The sequence below is a fragment of the Glycine max genome, chromosome 9, assembly GCF_000004515.6.
Source record: "Glycine max cultivar Williams 82 chromosome 9, Glycine_max_v4.0, whole genome shotgun sequence".
NCBI lineage: Eukaryota > Viridiplantae > Streptophyta > Magnoliopsida > Fabales > Fabaceae > Glycine > Glycine max.
Genome location: NC_038245.2, coordinates 49,547,620 through 49,564,298, shown reverse-complemented (window position 1 = coordinate 49,564,298; position 16,679 = coordinate 49,547,620). Strand labels below are relative to the sequence as shown.

Below are 16,679 nucleotides of genomic sequence, written 5' to 3'. Positions count from 1 at the left end.
AAACAAGGAAGATTTGATCAACAAACGTTGCATTTGTGTAGTCCACGCGTCCAGAAATAAGCGTTGAGATTCATCCAGTTGATGATATACACCACCATTGTCACCAGCTCTTGCCATGATTAAGGAACAAAGAATTTTGCAGTAAATTAAAAAAAATTCAGGACCTCACCACACTCTACTCACGTGTTTCTCTCTTTAATGGTAGTTCACTCGTGTTTGATGCTCTCAATATAGGCTTTTGTGTGATGTTTTCACTCTTGCCTTTTACCACTCACTCCCTCTTAAGTTCCTGGATAGACCGAATTAGACACACAAGGTAATATAAAATAAAAGGAAAGACAATAGAATTATCAGAGTAACAGATTTGATTTGGGATAACAACTTGGACTTGATTTGGATAGCAGATTGGATTTGATTTGGATAACAGATTAGATTTGGATAACAAATCTGATTTGGATAATTTTTTTTGATTTGATTTGATTTGGATAATAGATCAGATTTGGGATAACAAATTAGATTTAATTTGGATAACAGATATGATAACAAATAAGATAACAGATAGGATAACAGATAAGATAACAGATATGACAAGTAAACTTCAAATGCTCATAACTTTTGCTACGGTTGTCCGTTTGAGGCACACTATATATCAAAATGCTCAGAATTCAGAGGAGAATCTAGATAAGGGGATTTGGTACACGATTTTCTGCCAAAAAAAAGCCTCTAACTGCCTCAATTTCGTGTTCAAAGATCAAACACCCACTTTCTCTTTTTTCTCTTTCTTCTTTTCTTCTCTTTTTTTTTTTTCAAAATTTCTGCAACTTTTTTTTTTTTTACTTGAAACAGAACCCAAACAATTTTTTTTTGACACAAAGTCTGAAAGACACTAGAAACAAGAACAACAACAAGAACACAAACGTGACAAGAACAAGAACGAAACAAAGACACAAACAAGAACGCAACAAGACGCAAACAAGAAAAACAAATAACAAAACAAGGACAAAACACGAACCAGGACAAATTACAAAGAAAAATAATAGGATAAGATAGAACCTGTATCAAGAGCCGAAGCTCTGATACCAGATGATGTGAATCTTACGGGGCGGATCGTTTGATACAGGCTACGAAGGTTTGGATGACGCCACTTCCAGTGAAGGAAGATAAGTCAGGGTAGACGCCACTTCCAGTGAAGGAAGATAAGTCTGGGTAGACGCCACTTCCAGTGAAGGAAGATAAGTCAGGGTAGACGCCACTTCCAATGAAGGAAGATAAGTCAGGGTAGACGCCACAAGGATTACCTTGATAAGTCTGATAATTGGTTCAACAAGGAACCCGGAGAGAAACTCTACCCAAATTTGATCAAAATGCCAAAAGTTTTTTTTATTCAAAACAAAAACCAATACTTATAGTGTATCTGAACTAAAAGATAAAAATAGACATGGGCCTTTTAAACAGTTTGGGCCAAAATTACAATAAAAATAAATTATAACTAAAAACTTATTTAACTTGGGCCTTCAAATTAGTTTGGGCCTTCAGCAACAATTAATAGTCTTGATAGTGTCTCTGCCTCTGGGCCTTCATCCTTCTCCACTTGGGCCTTCATCCTTCTCCACTCGGGGGCTTTGTCCTTCTCCACTTGGGCCTTCGTCCTTCTCCACTTGGGCCTTTAGCCTGTATTTGGCCAGTTTCATGATTCTCATCATATAATAAACTACTTCCTTTCCGAATAGCTCACACAGACAAAAAAAAAAAAATACCATTCCATAGACTCAATCTATATTAATCTCATAATCTAATTGATTTTCCTTGCTACGTCGCTTGGTTAAAATAAATTAATGATGTAAAACTATTTTATATTATAAATATATCACCATTAAATTCACTAAAATTATAAATTAAATTTCATTTTATTTTATTTTTATATGTATTAAACATGTATCAAAATTCGAGATTTCGGGCATATCTATTTCTTATATTTTTAACTGTTATTTTCTGTTTTTAAAAGAAATTAAAATAACTCATTTAATTATATTGATTTCTGAATATTATTATTAAAAAATAATGCCTCGTTTTAATTTTTTTTAAATATTTCTAACTGATTTTGTTTTCTTATCTCTTATTTCTTATTTTCTATTATTCATATTTTTTTTAATTATCTTATCTTCTACATTTATTCTTATTTTCTAAAAATTAGTTTTCTTAAAAAATTATAAAATACTAATTTTCAAAAATTAAAAAACAAAAAACTACAGTCAAACACGTTCTTAGATCTTACTCTCTAAATTCAATTTTACTTTTTACACAAGGGGCTATTAAGTAAATCCAAAAGCACAGAACATACAAAAACATCTATCTAGGCATCTAGCTAATCTTCATTACCGTTTGATTCTTAAGTTGCATCACACTTTCATACTACACATCACCCTAATAGTGAAATTATATCAAAATTGTGGAGTTTTTATTTCGATGCATCGATTAATTAGGCAATTTTGAAGATGCTGTACCATAATCTCATAGGACGATAATGGTGTGATTTTCTAGATTTCCCCGTAATATATGGTGCTGCAACAAACTTCAGTTATTTCAAGTTAGATTCTCATGGGGCCTCTAACTACGACATCGTAACTGCTAAAAGCGTATCGTTTTCTTAATTACTATTTGCACGATTAGTTAATGAAACTTTCTCTCCCCAAAGAAAGATTAAATTACATTAATATTTTTTAGAAGTATCCAACTAGCTAGTAATAGGTAGTATATTTTTTTAAAAATTCGTCACTAAAATTTGTGAGAAAAAAATAATAATTTTGATCATTAAATTTAATCGATAATTCATTGTTTTTTTTAGTGATATAGCATTTTTCCTTTTCAGAAAATGCCATTTCATGTTAAGTGAATTGAATATAGTGTATGCTTACGACAAACTACGATTCACCGTAATTAGTTTTAGAGTAATTAATTTCACACTCATCGAAAGTATAGTATATGTACCTCAAGTGGGAAGAGAAATATATATAAGATGAAAAAAGAACGATCTGTAAATAATAAATAATATGATAGACTTAAGAAAGATATGGATGAAAAATAGTAAAGTAAAAATAAAAATTAAGCATTAAAAAAATTATAAACTAGCTATTTTACTCTATCGAAATTCAAAACGTCTACACCATAATACAACAAGGTTTTCCCCCACCTAAGGCTGGAAATAGGTCAAATTAGGTTAGGTTTTAAGAGGTCTGAGTCTAATCTATGATGAATTTTTTAGGCTTGAACCTGACCTATAACCTATCAAAAACTTTTATTTTGACTTGGCCTGATACTTTTTTTAAAAGCCTTATTCACATTAAATATTTAATATTTTTGTGCTCTGAAGAGGAATATAAAGGGACACATAACTCACATTTAAAGTCTTATTCATAGCAATGAAAGTTATGGAGCACCAAAGTTTGCTAGTTTAAAAAAAATTAATTGTACCCAAAAAATAATATAAATATATATATATATATATATATATATATATATATATATATATATATATATATATATATATATATATATATATATATATATATATATATATATATATAGGTCAGCTTATAAGACTTTTTAATAAGTCTAAATTTGGTCTATTTAATTTAATAGACTTTTAAAAAAACATGAACCTAATCTTTTAATTAAATAGGTCAATATAGATCAGACTTTATATAGGTCAGGTCGTAGACTCATGTAGGTCTGCTTGACCTATTTCCACACCTACCCCACCACTGACATCCTTGTTAATGTTGGGAATATTTGTACAATCTTTAGAATGGAATGTCTGCCCTTACCCAAAACGTTTTTAGGAAAAAATCTCTCTGCCCCTCCAAACCCCATGATTTATAAAAGCAAACAAAGTCTCCTCAAGTACATGCACAACCATTTTTCAATATAAAATAAATTTTAAAGTGGTGGTACTTCACAATTAATTTGAGATGGAAAGGTTTACACCACAGTACAAAAAAATTTGGCTTAAATAATATTTTATTCGTACAATTTTGTTTATTTAGATATTAGTTTCTTTTTGTCAAACATGCTCCCATGAACAATACAAAATTATATTTTTTTATTTGTAAGAATAAAAAATAAATAAAATAAGTATTATAAGATTATAATAATTCACACATTTTATTCGGTTAATTGAGTTAAATTCCCTTCATAGATAAGCTTCTTAACTACGTAATGTTTTATTTCTGATTGTCTAAAAAGCAAGGCATAACAAGAAAGGAGTTTTTGAAAAATACTACCTTTTTAAATCTCATCCTCAGTACTGAAGGCCTGATATCATGGGCCGAATTCAGGGTCCATTATTCACTCCTATCATTTTGGAATGAAAAGAGGAGATCGACACAATATTATCGGCCCAGTGCTCAACGTTTGTCTTATGATTTTGTAATTTACTTAGTTAATTTTATGAAAGGAAGATTTGTCTTACACTTTTTGCACGTTTTCTTCCACCTACTATTTTGAGAAAAAAAATTAAAATATTTTTTGCCTTGTTTTGTTACTTTAAAAATTGTGAGAATAATAAATAAAAAAATTATATCCCATTTTTCTCACCCACTCTTTACTCGTATTTTTATAACGAGTTTAATTTATATATTTTATAAATATAAAATATTCCAAGAGATATTCAATAAGAATTTATGTCATCATCATGTTAATAAATAAGATCATGGTAAAGTGATTAAATCTCATTAGATAGGTGTGTAAAAATATTTTGCTTTGAGAGCCTATACACATCAAACTCTTGTATGGTCCTTTTTTATTTCTAATTATTTCATTTTTTATTTTAGCAAAAATAAAAATGAGAACTAGATAAGATAAGAGGTTGATATCCCAATTATGTTGGCATCTCAATCCCTACCCCACCAAAAAACCCATCTCAAAATATATTAATAAATCAAAAATAACTAAACACTTGGGAGAATCAAATCATATCCAAAAAAAATACAACTATGAGAATCTATAAGAGGGAAGCTCTTATCCATATTTAGGGTTGTGCAAAAAATTTCAAATATATAAATTCAATCAAATCTAACTCACTTTAAATCTATTTAAATGATATGATTTTATATCCAAATCTAATTTTTTAGATTTTAAATCCAATCCTATTAATTGGATATGGATTAGATATTTGTTTGGATTTTTAAATCCAATACAATTTTTTGGATGATGAAGGCTAGGTTTTTCTGGCCAATTTCAGTAGGAGCTATTTTTTTTATCGATCTTGTCTAGAGTTATTTTGGACAACGTCAACTGATGATGTTTTTAAGCCGCCATCGGTTGAGACTATTTTTTAATTAATGTTGACATTGATCGGGATTATTTTTTGGGCGATGTCGTCCAAAGTTTTTCTGGCCAACATCAGTCGAGGTTATTTTTTGGTCGACGTCAGTTAGGGTTTTTTTGCGATGTTTGTTGAGATTATTTTTTGGTCAACGTCGAGTAGGTTTTTCAACCGGCATCGGTCAAGATTATTTTGGTCGAGGTCAGGCAAGACTCTTTTTTTTTTGTCGATGTCAGCTAGAACTTTTTTGGCCGACATTGACCAAAAAACATCACCAACCAACATCGGTAAAAAAAACTAGCTAATGTCGGCCAAAATATTCCCCCAATTGACATTGATAAAAAAATCTTAATTGATGTCCACAAAAAAATATCCCTAGCCAGCGTCGGCTAAAAGAAATAGTCATGGTCGATGTTGGCCAACAAACTCTAGCTGACACCAACAAAAAAACCTAGTCAACGTTGATCAAAATATAATTCCAAATGATGTTGGCCAAAAAATATCAATGATTATCATCGGCCAAAAACATCTTATGATGTCGACAAAAAAATCCAATCTAGAATCCAAATTATTTTTTAAAAAAGATATGAATATAATTTTAAGATCCAATCCATTTAAGTATATATGAATTGGATAAGGATTAAATTCTTAAAAATCCAATATATACCCACTCCTATCGGTACCTAAGGAGCTACTCACAAATGAAAGGGGTGAGGAATTCGAGTAAGTATACTCTAGATTTTGAACACTAAAAGAAGGAAGCTTGTCAGCAATTGTTGGCGCAAGTGTTGCCTCCACAGAAATTCTGAACACCCATTCTCATTAATTTACTTGCTACGCTTCTCATCAAGACCACGCAACAGGCACCCAAATAAATGGAAACGGCGCAATCATGTCCTGAGGATCAGGAAAAAACGAAGTATAAAAATATAAGACAAAATACAACAATGATTTGATCCGCCAAGGATATTATGTTGTCACAGTCGTCAGAATTGTTTAAACTGTGACTTAGATCATTCGAAGAGGCCAAGCACACAAGCTCTATGGAGAAAGAGGCAGGGCTACTCTGGAAACTCGGCATGAAGATCATTTCCCCAGGAACACATTTGAATACACCATGGCTCCACCCCTACATTCAAAAAGTGAAATTTTAGTTAGTTTCTGCTCAGCACAGAAAATATTTGATCTTATGGGGCTCTCTAGTGATCAATAAAAGACCCTCTCTGATCAAATAGTTGGATTTTTAAGTTAACGTCTGTTAATTCGATTTTTACCTCCTCCAGCATAACTATTGTAGAGTATATATATCACTATCTTAATCTCATCAAATATAAGGATTTAATTTTCATGCATTGGTTAGTCAAAAACGTTTTACACTATCAATTCTATTATGCATGATCAAATCATTAAAGAAATTTGACCATCACAATTGCTACCGGTCTAACATTTTTAATAATTGATCAAATAATAGCATAAAAAACTTAACACTTAGAATACATGAAATTTAAACTTGATCTTAAAATATGAAAACACCCATTTGAGTTGCCTAACTATGAAACAACAGATAAAATTAATTACCTCTAGCTGTTTGCCAACGGTGACAACTATGTTCTCTGGACCTGCGTCAAATGATAGGGGACCTCTTTCAGTTTGGACGTAAAATATGCAGTGCTCCATAGGAAGGTAGAAGCGCAAAGCATGGTCACATAATTTGTCTTTTTCATAGCCGAGGCGTCTTGGTTTTGTTTGGGAACATTATCATGCGGATACCTGCACAAGCAAATCCAAGAATCTGTATCTTAAATCCGCTCCTTAAACTCTTCTGATGTTTTGTGTTGTAGAACCATAGTCACTTGCTCAACTATCCCATCCAATCTACTTGCAACGTTCCCCATGTGAACCCAGCTATCATATATTGGTATATAAAATAAGTTATTAGCACCTTGTACAACTCCATTAGTGACAATTGACAGTGTCCTTGACAAGCTGCATGCCTTTCTCTTCTACATCAGTTAACAATGAAACTTCTATTAAAAATAACCATGGAGGTCTATGGTGTGTATCATCCACGTCCACCTGTTATAGCGCCACGTGTATATCAAGACAAAAATTCGGTTAGTTGTGTGGGGCCTCATAGCGGGTTTTCAGTGGAAGTTGCTGTAGGTTAACTTTAACTGCTAACAGATCTTCATGGTCTCTGACTATGAGGAACGTAAACTGAAAATAAAATAAAAAGATGCTGTTTTGTGCCTGTTATGCTTTTTCTGTCCATTTTATTTGAGATACCATCTTTAACATAATTTATCCTTTCAGTATATATCATCCACGGTAATCAAAATCAAGAACTTATTTTAGTTTCCCCACGAGAAACTTTTACGTGACTAACATTACAAATTCAGCATAATAGGTAAATAAATAAATAAATAAAAAGCACTCGTATTGGTGGGAGAGTCCAAATAAGATAAAGAGAGCATGCAGTATTTCAGAAAAAAAGGAAATTAGCACATGATGTTATGAAACACGTAGATTCATTAATTTGCATTGCATGATGATCGATCATCATCTAGACACGAGGTTCTCAACGGCGCCAACGTTGTTGAAGAAGCGTCTCTTGTACTTGTACATCTCCTCCAACATCATCGACCGTTGCAGCAGCTGCTGCTGGCTCCTCCGCTCGTGCGGGCAGGACCGGATCCTTGTGAGCCTCGGGTACGCGTGGCTCGACCCGAACCTGCTGCAACCACACGAACAAGAGTCCATACGAGGAGGGCAGTAATTAAACGGTTTCGTGTAATTGGGTTCTGGTTCTTCGGTACGGTACGATAATGGTGTGCACTTCTTGGTGCGTTCGGTTGCATCTGTTGGGGCGTGCTCGTCTTCCTGGCCCGGGTCCAAGAACTGGAAACTCGAACACTTGAAGGAGTTCAGTGAGGCTTGTGGGCTTGCGTCGTCGTTGACCATGAACGGATCATCTGCCAAGACTCAGTGTTGGAAGTGAGTTATCATTCTCAAAGAGAATTTATTAGTTTAGAAGTTTTTTTTTTTAAAAGTTCAAATTAATTTGCTGGGTAAAATTTGTTAAGAAATAAGAAGTTGAGAATAAAAAATATAATTAAATCTAAAGACAACTGAAAAGATCTACAAATATTGTAAGCCATTCTTCAATGTACTATAAGTATCCCAAATTCATGCGTTTAAAATAACATTTTAGTTTCGGGAAAGGACATTTCTTGTGAATGATTGAACACTTTTTTTTTTTTTTTTACAATAACAATAGTAAGGTTTAGATTTAGAATATCATGCAATTATTCAAATCCTCTGTTATTGGAATGGTTTTGGTTAGTTTTTTATAACACAAATTAAGAAAGTAAACAATTTCTTCTTCTTTTTTTATGATTTTAAGGTGTATATTTTTATGTATATATTAAAATAATAATAAAAATTGAGATAAAGATAGTTCATGCATACAAAATATAATCTTAAGATGTAAGGTAAAAAGAGTAGGTACCTTGAGGCCATTCTTGAGTAAAAGGGTAATGGTTTCCACGAACACGAGTCTTGAAGGAGTTGGAAGCAGACATGTGGCCAGAACCGCGAGGGGATGATGGAGAAGATGATAAGAAGAAAGGGTGATGGTTATTGACATCTTCATCTTCTTCGTAGTTAAAGCTGTACTGTCGTTGGTGGTGACACTTAACCCTGTCCCTCCAAGTTGGAACTAGAGCTGATACCTCATGATCTATCCTTACAGCAATCTCCAATGGCTCCAAGTGGCTAATCTCAAGTTCTTGCACCATCTCCATTGCCACCTGAATAGCCGTGTCCTTTAATGTGTCAAATGGGAAGAACACATGTCTTGTATGCCCTGTATAGGAAATAAAACTTTACTATGAGACTTGAAATATTGAAAGGAGAAATTATTACAAGAAAATATCTTATGCAGTAACAGGATAAAAGGTAGTTTTACACTGTTATCTAATAATAAATTATTATGTATAATAAATTTGCTGATAATAATAAGTATGAAAAAAGTTATATTAACAGTAATTTTATTATTTGTTGACAAACTGACTGTAAAGAATAGTGATTAAGCTTGATTATTATATGGTATTGGTCTTGGACAGTCATGATTTCAGTCAATTTTCATGTGATACATGATCAGTTTTTATCAACTCTTGTTCGTAAACTAAAAAACTCAATTATTTATCACGTGGAGATTCATCGGAACATGGCTACATGGTGTTTAAACCATGAAATAGTTTCTTGTTAAGATTACTACAAAATGTTGGATAAAATTGTGCATACCCGTTATGTCAGATATCCGGACTTTAAGGAAAACAGTGTTGTTCTCTTCGTTTATTGACCCGCTGATTGTCATATCCGCGTTCTTTGTTTGATCACGATGGTCACTGGGAATTGGTGCAGGGCAATTAAGCTTGAAAGACTTATTTGTAAATAATGCTGGTATGCTTGGTGGCAATGGAATTTCAAGTTGTTCCATGGCTAAAAAAGGGTCCAACAAGAGCTCCTTCGCTGATGGTCTCTCTGAGACATTTGTCAAACATTTTCCCACAAACTCCTGGGCTTCCAAATTTTCGATTTTGTAAAATGCTTCAGGTAGCTTCCCCTGGTACATCAAATTAACCAAAGTTTGAGAAATTAATGAATTCGAGTTAAATGAGGGGAAATTTAGAATAAGGGAAGTGTCCAATGTTTAATTATGCTTACCGAAGTGACTTTCTTGTATATTTGAGCTGGGTTGGCGCACTCACTATATGGGAACTCAAAAGTAAGCATCTCTATCATGCACATACCGAAGGAGTATATATCTATCAGCTCGTTGTATTTCTCTTCATACAGTTCTGGTGCCATGAATTCTGGTGTGCCTGATGGTTCACATCAAACGCAATTTCAGTTTTATAGATACAAGCTCTAGATTACTTATCATGTACAATTTGGTCCTTGACAGTTAAAACTTGTGCTGATCTGGTTCTTGAAAGTTTTCATTTTAACAAATAAATCCTTTTGATAGATGAATTTTTTTTTAAGCTGATGTGCATGTTTGAATTCATATTGTTCATCCAAAATCGGGTTGAAATACTAGTTAACATGATTTTAGGTAAATACTAAGATGTTTGATTTCATGTGAAAGAATTGATTATAATTACAAAATCGATTTTGAATTGAAATAACTTAAAGTAACTTTAACATTAAATATAAAAAAATATACTAAATTTTATTACTAACTTGTTTCTAGAATAAAATCTTTCCAATATAAATAATTTCACTTCAAAATCAATTTTAATTAATTTTGTAAAATGCTCACTCAAACATGATAAACTTCTAACCAAGTTGACAAATTGAAGAACTAATTTGAAAAATAGGTGCACTTTCAAGAACCAAAGCAATACAAGTTACCACTTACCACACTTTCATATATTGAATTACATATTACTCCATTAATCTTACTTATTTTAACTGCTAAAATAGAGCAAGAGGTATTACCGATGACACTGTGTGCATGTTGGGAGCTTTTAAGTATAGCTGCCAGGCCTAAGTCACCAATCTTGACCCTCCCCTGATGGCCATTGACAAAGATGTTGTCACACTTGAGATCTCTATGTATCACAGGAGGATTATGGCTGTGTAAATACTCCAAACCACTTAGAATCTGGCGAGCCCAATTCTTAACTGCTCGGATATCAACTCTCTTATACTTCTGCCTATACCTATAAATATAATATATAGCATGTTAACACAAATATAATATAACCTATGAAATATAGATGGTTAGTTTAAGCTAAATGGAGTAGTAAACATGGTTTAGGGGACTGATTAATTACTCTCTAAGGGTGCCGGAGGTGAACAATTCAGTGACGAAGTTGAAGGTTCTGTTGCTGACATCGATCCAAGAACCATAGAAGATCATCATAGAGTCATGGTTGAGGTGCTTAAGGAGATGAACCTCTGAATAAAGGCGCTGGAGTTGCTCTGGTGAGTGAAAGGCATCACCAAGCTTGACTTGGTTCCAAGCCACTTCAATCCCTAGTAACTCATCAAATGCCCTATACACAGTCTTCATTGCTCCTTTGCCGAGAACATCCCTGAACTACAAGCACCAACAAATCACAATGACACAAGTGAATTAGTCAGTTAGGTTAATTAACATGTAACAGATTACATCAATACTCAAACATAACTATTGATTTAGCATAAACCATTCATTTTGCATCCTTATAGAGTCACTCTAGAATCAACCAGAGCCTAAAACCAACCACTTTTTTAACATGTAAGGCGAGTCCTCTTATCCCCGAGCCTTTCAATTAATAAAATAAGAAACGAGAATCAATCAAAAACACTTACGCGGCCATATCGACCAGATGGATCGGTTTCAACATAACCAAGCTGAGACTTAACTCCACTACTCGTGCAGAATCTCCCCTTATACATGGCTGTACTGATTGTATCAGGCAATTCCATCTTCACAACTTTCCTAACTCAAACCCGTGCTATGCTTGTTGTGTATAGACACGAGTGCTAATAATATAGATAGCAACAAACAATTTAGTTATATATAAGCTCATGCTGAGTTTCACTCATGGCTCTCATAGAAGACACCAAATAATAGCCACAAGAGCCTTGAGTAGTCAACACTAAGCATTAACCACGTTATTATTTCAACAACTCCACGTGAAAAACCCATATAAGGGCATCTTCACCACTGGTGCAACAGTGTCAAGAGGGAGAAAACACCAGAGACAGAGGGACAAAGAGAGATAACACTCTTTAAGATTTTTTTGGAAGATAAGAGGACAAAGAAACCGTTGTGTGTAAACCAGACACTAATAATAAAGCTAATAATGGTGTGAGTTGCAACCCGGAATGAGACCACACCAGAGAGAGTGAATTCTGATTTCTGAGCCTAAGGGTGTGTGTGATTACTGATTAACTCATAGCTGGTGCCTTGGTGTTAAAGATAATGGAAGACAAAGACTGTTTTGAAGAGTCGCTAGGAAAATGAAAAGACCAAATAAGAAACGAGGGGTGGAAACATGGCTGCTAAATTTGGAGAGTTTTGATATGAACATTTGTGGATAGGAGTGTTGTTGGGGTGTGAAAAAAATCGGATTAGAGAGGAATGTGCTATGACAAGTGTTGATTGTTGAAGATTTAGTGGAGAAAGGAAAAGGAGAGAAATTAAGTCCCAAATTTGGATATGTGAAGTGTGTAGGATTTAGGAGAAGGGTGGTGGTTGGTGTAAATATTCGACTCGATCTGTAGACTGTGTAAACTACACGGGTGGAAAATTTGGTCGTGTCTCTTTCAAGTGTTTTCCTTAATTAGTTCATTGTTTGTCGTGGTCCTGATTGAAGAGGAATATTTGGTTATCTAGATTATTTGAGTGCAAAACATGGTTTGCAATTGGAACACGTGTCATAGCACAAGTTACAATTTGTAACAATTCTACTTTATTTCTCTTTATTTATTGTTGTTGTGGATGGCGCAAATTAGGAAGGCTACCTTGCCTTCAAGGTGTATATATATATATAACAATTAATCCGTACGTAACCAATAATTTATCTTCTCCTCCGCCAGAGAAGATTGTGGGGGGGCACGTTTTTTTGTTTGTTTGTTTCCTGAATCTTGTTAATATGTCTAGGACATTGGATAAGGAATTGATATTTTCAGTTAAAATCACATTAGAATGTATAAAAAATTACAATAAAAATAGTGTAAATTTCAATAATTGAATGAAATATTTTACTGATATGGATTTGCTTATTTTTTTCTTGACCAGATAAAATGGATTGATCAGTCATCACCAGCTTGGCCCCAACTGCATTCAGCTTTTTTGCTTAACTTGCTCATCGCACATGTGGCAATAATAAAGGTAAAATTAATAATGGCAATGTAATCACAGCGACAACAATTATTGGAAATGCCTTTGCATTGTAGTTGTCGATCGGTGTCACAAAGACGTATACGTTGGATTTCTGTTGAGTAAAAATACACAACGGAAATGTTACATTTGTGTAAGTGGTGGACACATAGTCATACAATTCTGTTGTGATGGGCATTTCGGTCATTATGATAAATTACAACGTTCGAAGGTGCCAATAGCAAAGTTCAACTTTACATACTAAACCAGTTAGGCCGTGACAGAGTCCACATAAGCCATGGCTCGGTCCAATCAAGTAGCCCGCTAAGCAAAAACGACAATACGGATTCCTTTGGCTAAGTGCTTCAAGCTCCAAAACGACACCGTGAGTGAGAGTCCGAATCCTGAAACGCTGAACAGTTGATTGTTGGTAGCCATGGCTGCAGCAGCCACCGCGAAACCGCTTCTGTCACTGTGGTTTATGCTTCTGCTACCGTCGTTTCTTCGGATCGCCGTCGCTTACCGACCCGGCGACATCGTTCCCATGAGCTGCATGGGTCAATACCACTCCGTTCGTTCTCATTTCCCCTTTCACTCTCTGCGATTTTCTCTTCCTTCCATACGACGCCGTTGCATCTCTCACTATTTTTTCTCCTTTTGCGATTGCAGTCGCGAACCGTGTGGCAGGACCTCATTGGCCGCCACTGCCCCATCTTCGCCGTGAATCGCGAGGTGTGAATCTTCTGAATTCATTAAATTAAGGTTTATTTTTTCTTAATTTCTACATGAATTATTATTTGTGCTGGGAATTGGCTTTGTAGGTGTTGATGCCCATACCCAAGCCCACGGGTTACACTGGTGCTGATGCTTATAAAATGTGAGCCTTTTTTTTTTCTTCCAGTGTAATGTGTTTATTGCGTTGATCTCATTTTTAATTTGCTTAATTTGTAAGGAAATAAAGGCCTCTTTGTTTTATTTATTTTTTCAATTTTCTCCCTTGAAAATCTCTCAGAATGATTTTTAGTTTTAGCTTAAGCTAATCCAACACGAACATGGCACGAAGTAATTTGAAGGAAAAGGTATTCGACTCAAATACATCCATTTCGGATGCTAATTGCATGTACTTGAGGAGGGGGGAAGGGGGGGGGGGGGGGGGGGGGGGGGTATTTGCTGTTTGTACTTAATGTGACTCTGCTAAATGAAGATTTTTGAGGTTTTAGATTGCACTGGAGGTTGTGGTTTTGTCGCAATTTTTGACATTGTGGGAAATGTGGGCAAATGTGACTGATGTGGTTGTAGTGAGCCGAAAAACCTCGATGATACAGCTGAAATTGCAATTGCAGACCATTTTCTAAAACCTTGATTTGATAATTATAGTTATAGTTGTTCTCTGCAGAGTGAATTTGTGAATGGTGCTTGTGCCTGATTGATTTCTCTATTCTGGGAAAAATAGATAAAATGAAAATCTGAAGACACAGTGAATCTATGGTTGTGCATTTTTTACCAAATAATTAAAATGAGCAGTGTGCTGCCAAAAGATGGTGATCTTCTTATATATTGCATTGGTGAGAGAAGAGAAGTTGGAATGCTTGACACAGGAAATTAAAGGAATAATGTATCCTATTCTGCCTTCCAAAAAAAAAATGTATCCTATTCTGAAAACGATGAGATGAAACTTTGTGCTATTGTACCGGTTATACCATATGGGATGATTGTGTTGTTGTTATCTGATTCTATCTGGTTGACCCCAGCTCTTAAACTGCGGGAGAAAATGTGGTTATAGTTTTCTTTATTTTTAATTTATCTGCAGATTGTTTCAAGTTGGAAGGGAAAAGTTTTTAATCCCGTGGCTTCTTGTGGTGAATCGGAAAAGTACAGAGGTTCCAATGATCGAAGTAGATCTGGTAATGCTGTGCTCATGATAGGTCATGTGCATGATCTTGTTCAGTTTATTTGATTATTATTTCAGAATTTGTTGCTGATCCATGAATTGATTGGAATTTTAATGTCATGCAGAGGTATTCAGGAAATGATTTGCATGGTGTCACAGCTAAAGTTGTGGATATGCCTCATCACTGTATGTTGTTCTTCTCTAATCATATTTTTAAAAACATTAAGTTCTATACATATAGGCTGGTAACTGGGTTGTGACCTTTTGAAAATAAAAGTATTACTCTTAGCTTATGCATGTGACCTTTTGTCAAGACTCTTCTGAAATGTGTCAGAAATGTCAGGGAGTGTGCTTGTAAACTGTTTCTCGATCCAAAAGCTTTTTAATTCAATGTTCCTAAAGTTTATTTGAAATTTGTGTGCATTTGACCCTTTAAATCTTCATTTCCTTCTAATTTTATGTTTATCAAACTTTTCTTTTTCTCTTTTTATGAGGTGACCGTTCTACTTAGAAATTTTACCTAGCTTGTACAATTTCAGCTGTCATTTGGCATATTCATGTACAGATGTACCCGTCTCTGTCTGTAGATTCTCTTATTCCACTTGACAGTATTCAAATTTTATTAGTGAAGGCTTTTTTCTTTTTTCTTACTTATGTCTGAAGGCATTCCATTCTTTGTAATTGATTAATGTTGGGAGATAAGCATTTAGTGACTTAGTGTTGATGAATATACTTTACAATAAACTGATTCTGTGGAACCTGTATATTCTGTAAACATTTATTTTCATATTGAATTATAAATACGTTGATACCTTACACGTTGATGAATTCCCATATGCCATTTGTCTGGTATAAGAGAAACAATGGGCAATATGATTACTTAAGTGATGCCTTTGTAACTTATTTCTGAGGGCCTTGAGCCTTTGATTGTGCTTACAGATTCTGTTTTTGCTTTACAGATGTTGAAGTTCATCCTGAGATTAGTAAACAATTCTGGGATTCTCAGCATTGGCCAAAGCATATACTCGTCCGATATACATGGTTTGTCATTTGTGTTATTTTAGTTGTAGCTATATGTATTCATATTATATAGTTAATCAATATTAATTTTGAAGTTTGAACTAATTTATTGCTATTGAAGCCCTTGATCCAATTTTCTGGCATTGGAGGGGGTGGGTTATATTGTTGGGATTCATTTGGTTCAATTGCTCAGTATGCTTTCTGAAATATTTCAGGAAAGAACATTCAGAGATAGATGTAACTTCAGGATTTTTTGTTCTGTTTGGTTCAGGTAAATAATACATTTCCCCTGATTCTTTACATATATGGGGCATATCAAGTGAGAATTCTTGAGGATTGTGAGAAATGAGAAAATTCTCTAATCACCCTTAGATAAAAATTAAGGGATGGGGGATGGGATTAATTTTAAATAGAAATGCTCACGTGACTGTCTCCTCTCCCCCATGTTTTGGTTCCATGTTTCAGGAGGTTTCTGAAATTTCTTCTAGTTCCAAACACCTGTAACAGCTTCTGGCTGAAATTCATTCGGCCAATATTGCCTAAAATTTTTGTTCTCATTTTTGGTT

The 16,679-nt window shown here is 34.2% G+C and overlaps 2 protein-coding genes across 2 annotated transcripts in view; one reads left to right on the top strand and one right to left on the bottom strand.

The window, feature by feature from the left end:
* Positions 1-7,882: 7,882 nt before the first annotated feature.
* Positions 7,883-11,803, bottom strand: WNK10 (with no lysine kinase 10). Its single transcript, NM_001249075.1, has 7 exons — positions 11,687-11,803; positions 11,167-11,432; positions 10,829-11,052; positions 10,052-10,209; positions 9,629-9,950; positions 8,832-9,188; positions 7,883-8,295 (listed from the first exon to the last, which is right to left on the bottom strand). The coding sequence occupies exons 1-7, from the start codon at positions 11,801-11,803 to the stop codon at positions 7,883-7,885; spliced, it is 1,857 nt and encodes a 618-aa protein (NP_001236004.1).
* A 1,697-nt stretch (positions 11,804-13,500) lies between these two features.
* The window catches only part of LOC100817258 (uncharacterized), a 4,634-nt gene continuing 1,455 nt past the window's right edge, over positions 13,501-16,679 (top strand). Inside the window, exons 1-7 of the mRNA XM_041005210.1 lie at positions 13,501-13,773; positions 13,872-13,934; positions 14,024-14,079; positions 15,013-15,106; positions 15,219-15,279; positions 16,053-16,134; positions 16,329-16,384. Of these exons, the coding sequence (XP_040861144.1) occupies positions 13,639-13,773; positions 13,872-13,934; positions 14,024-14,079; positions 15,013-15,106; positions 15,219-15,279; positions 16,053-16,134; positions 16,329-16,384 (547 nt within the window). The 5' untranslated portion in view covers positions 13,501-13,638. The remainder of the gene's footprint in view (positions 13,774-13,871; positions 13,935-14,023; positions 14,080-15,012; positions 15,107-15,218; positions 15,280-16,052; positions 16,135-16,328; positions 16,385-16,679) is intronic.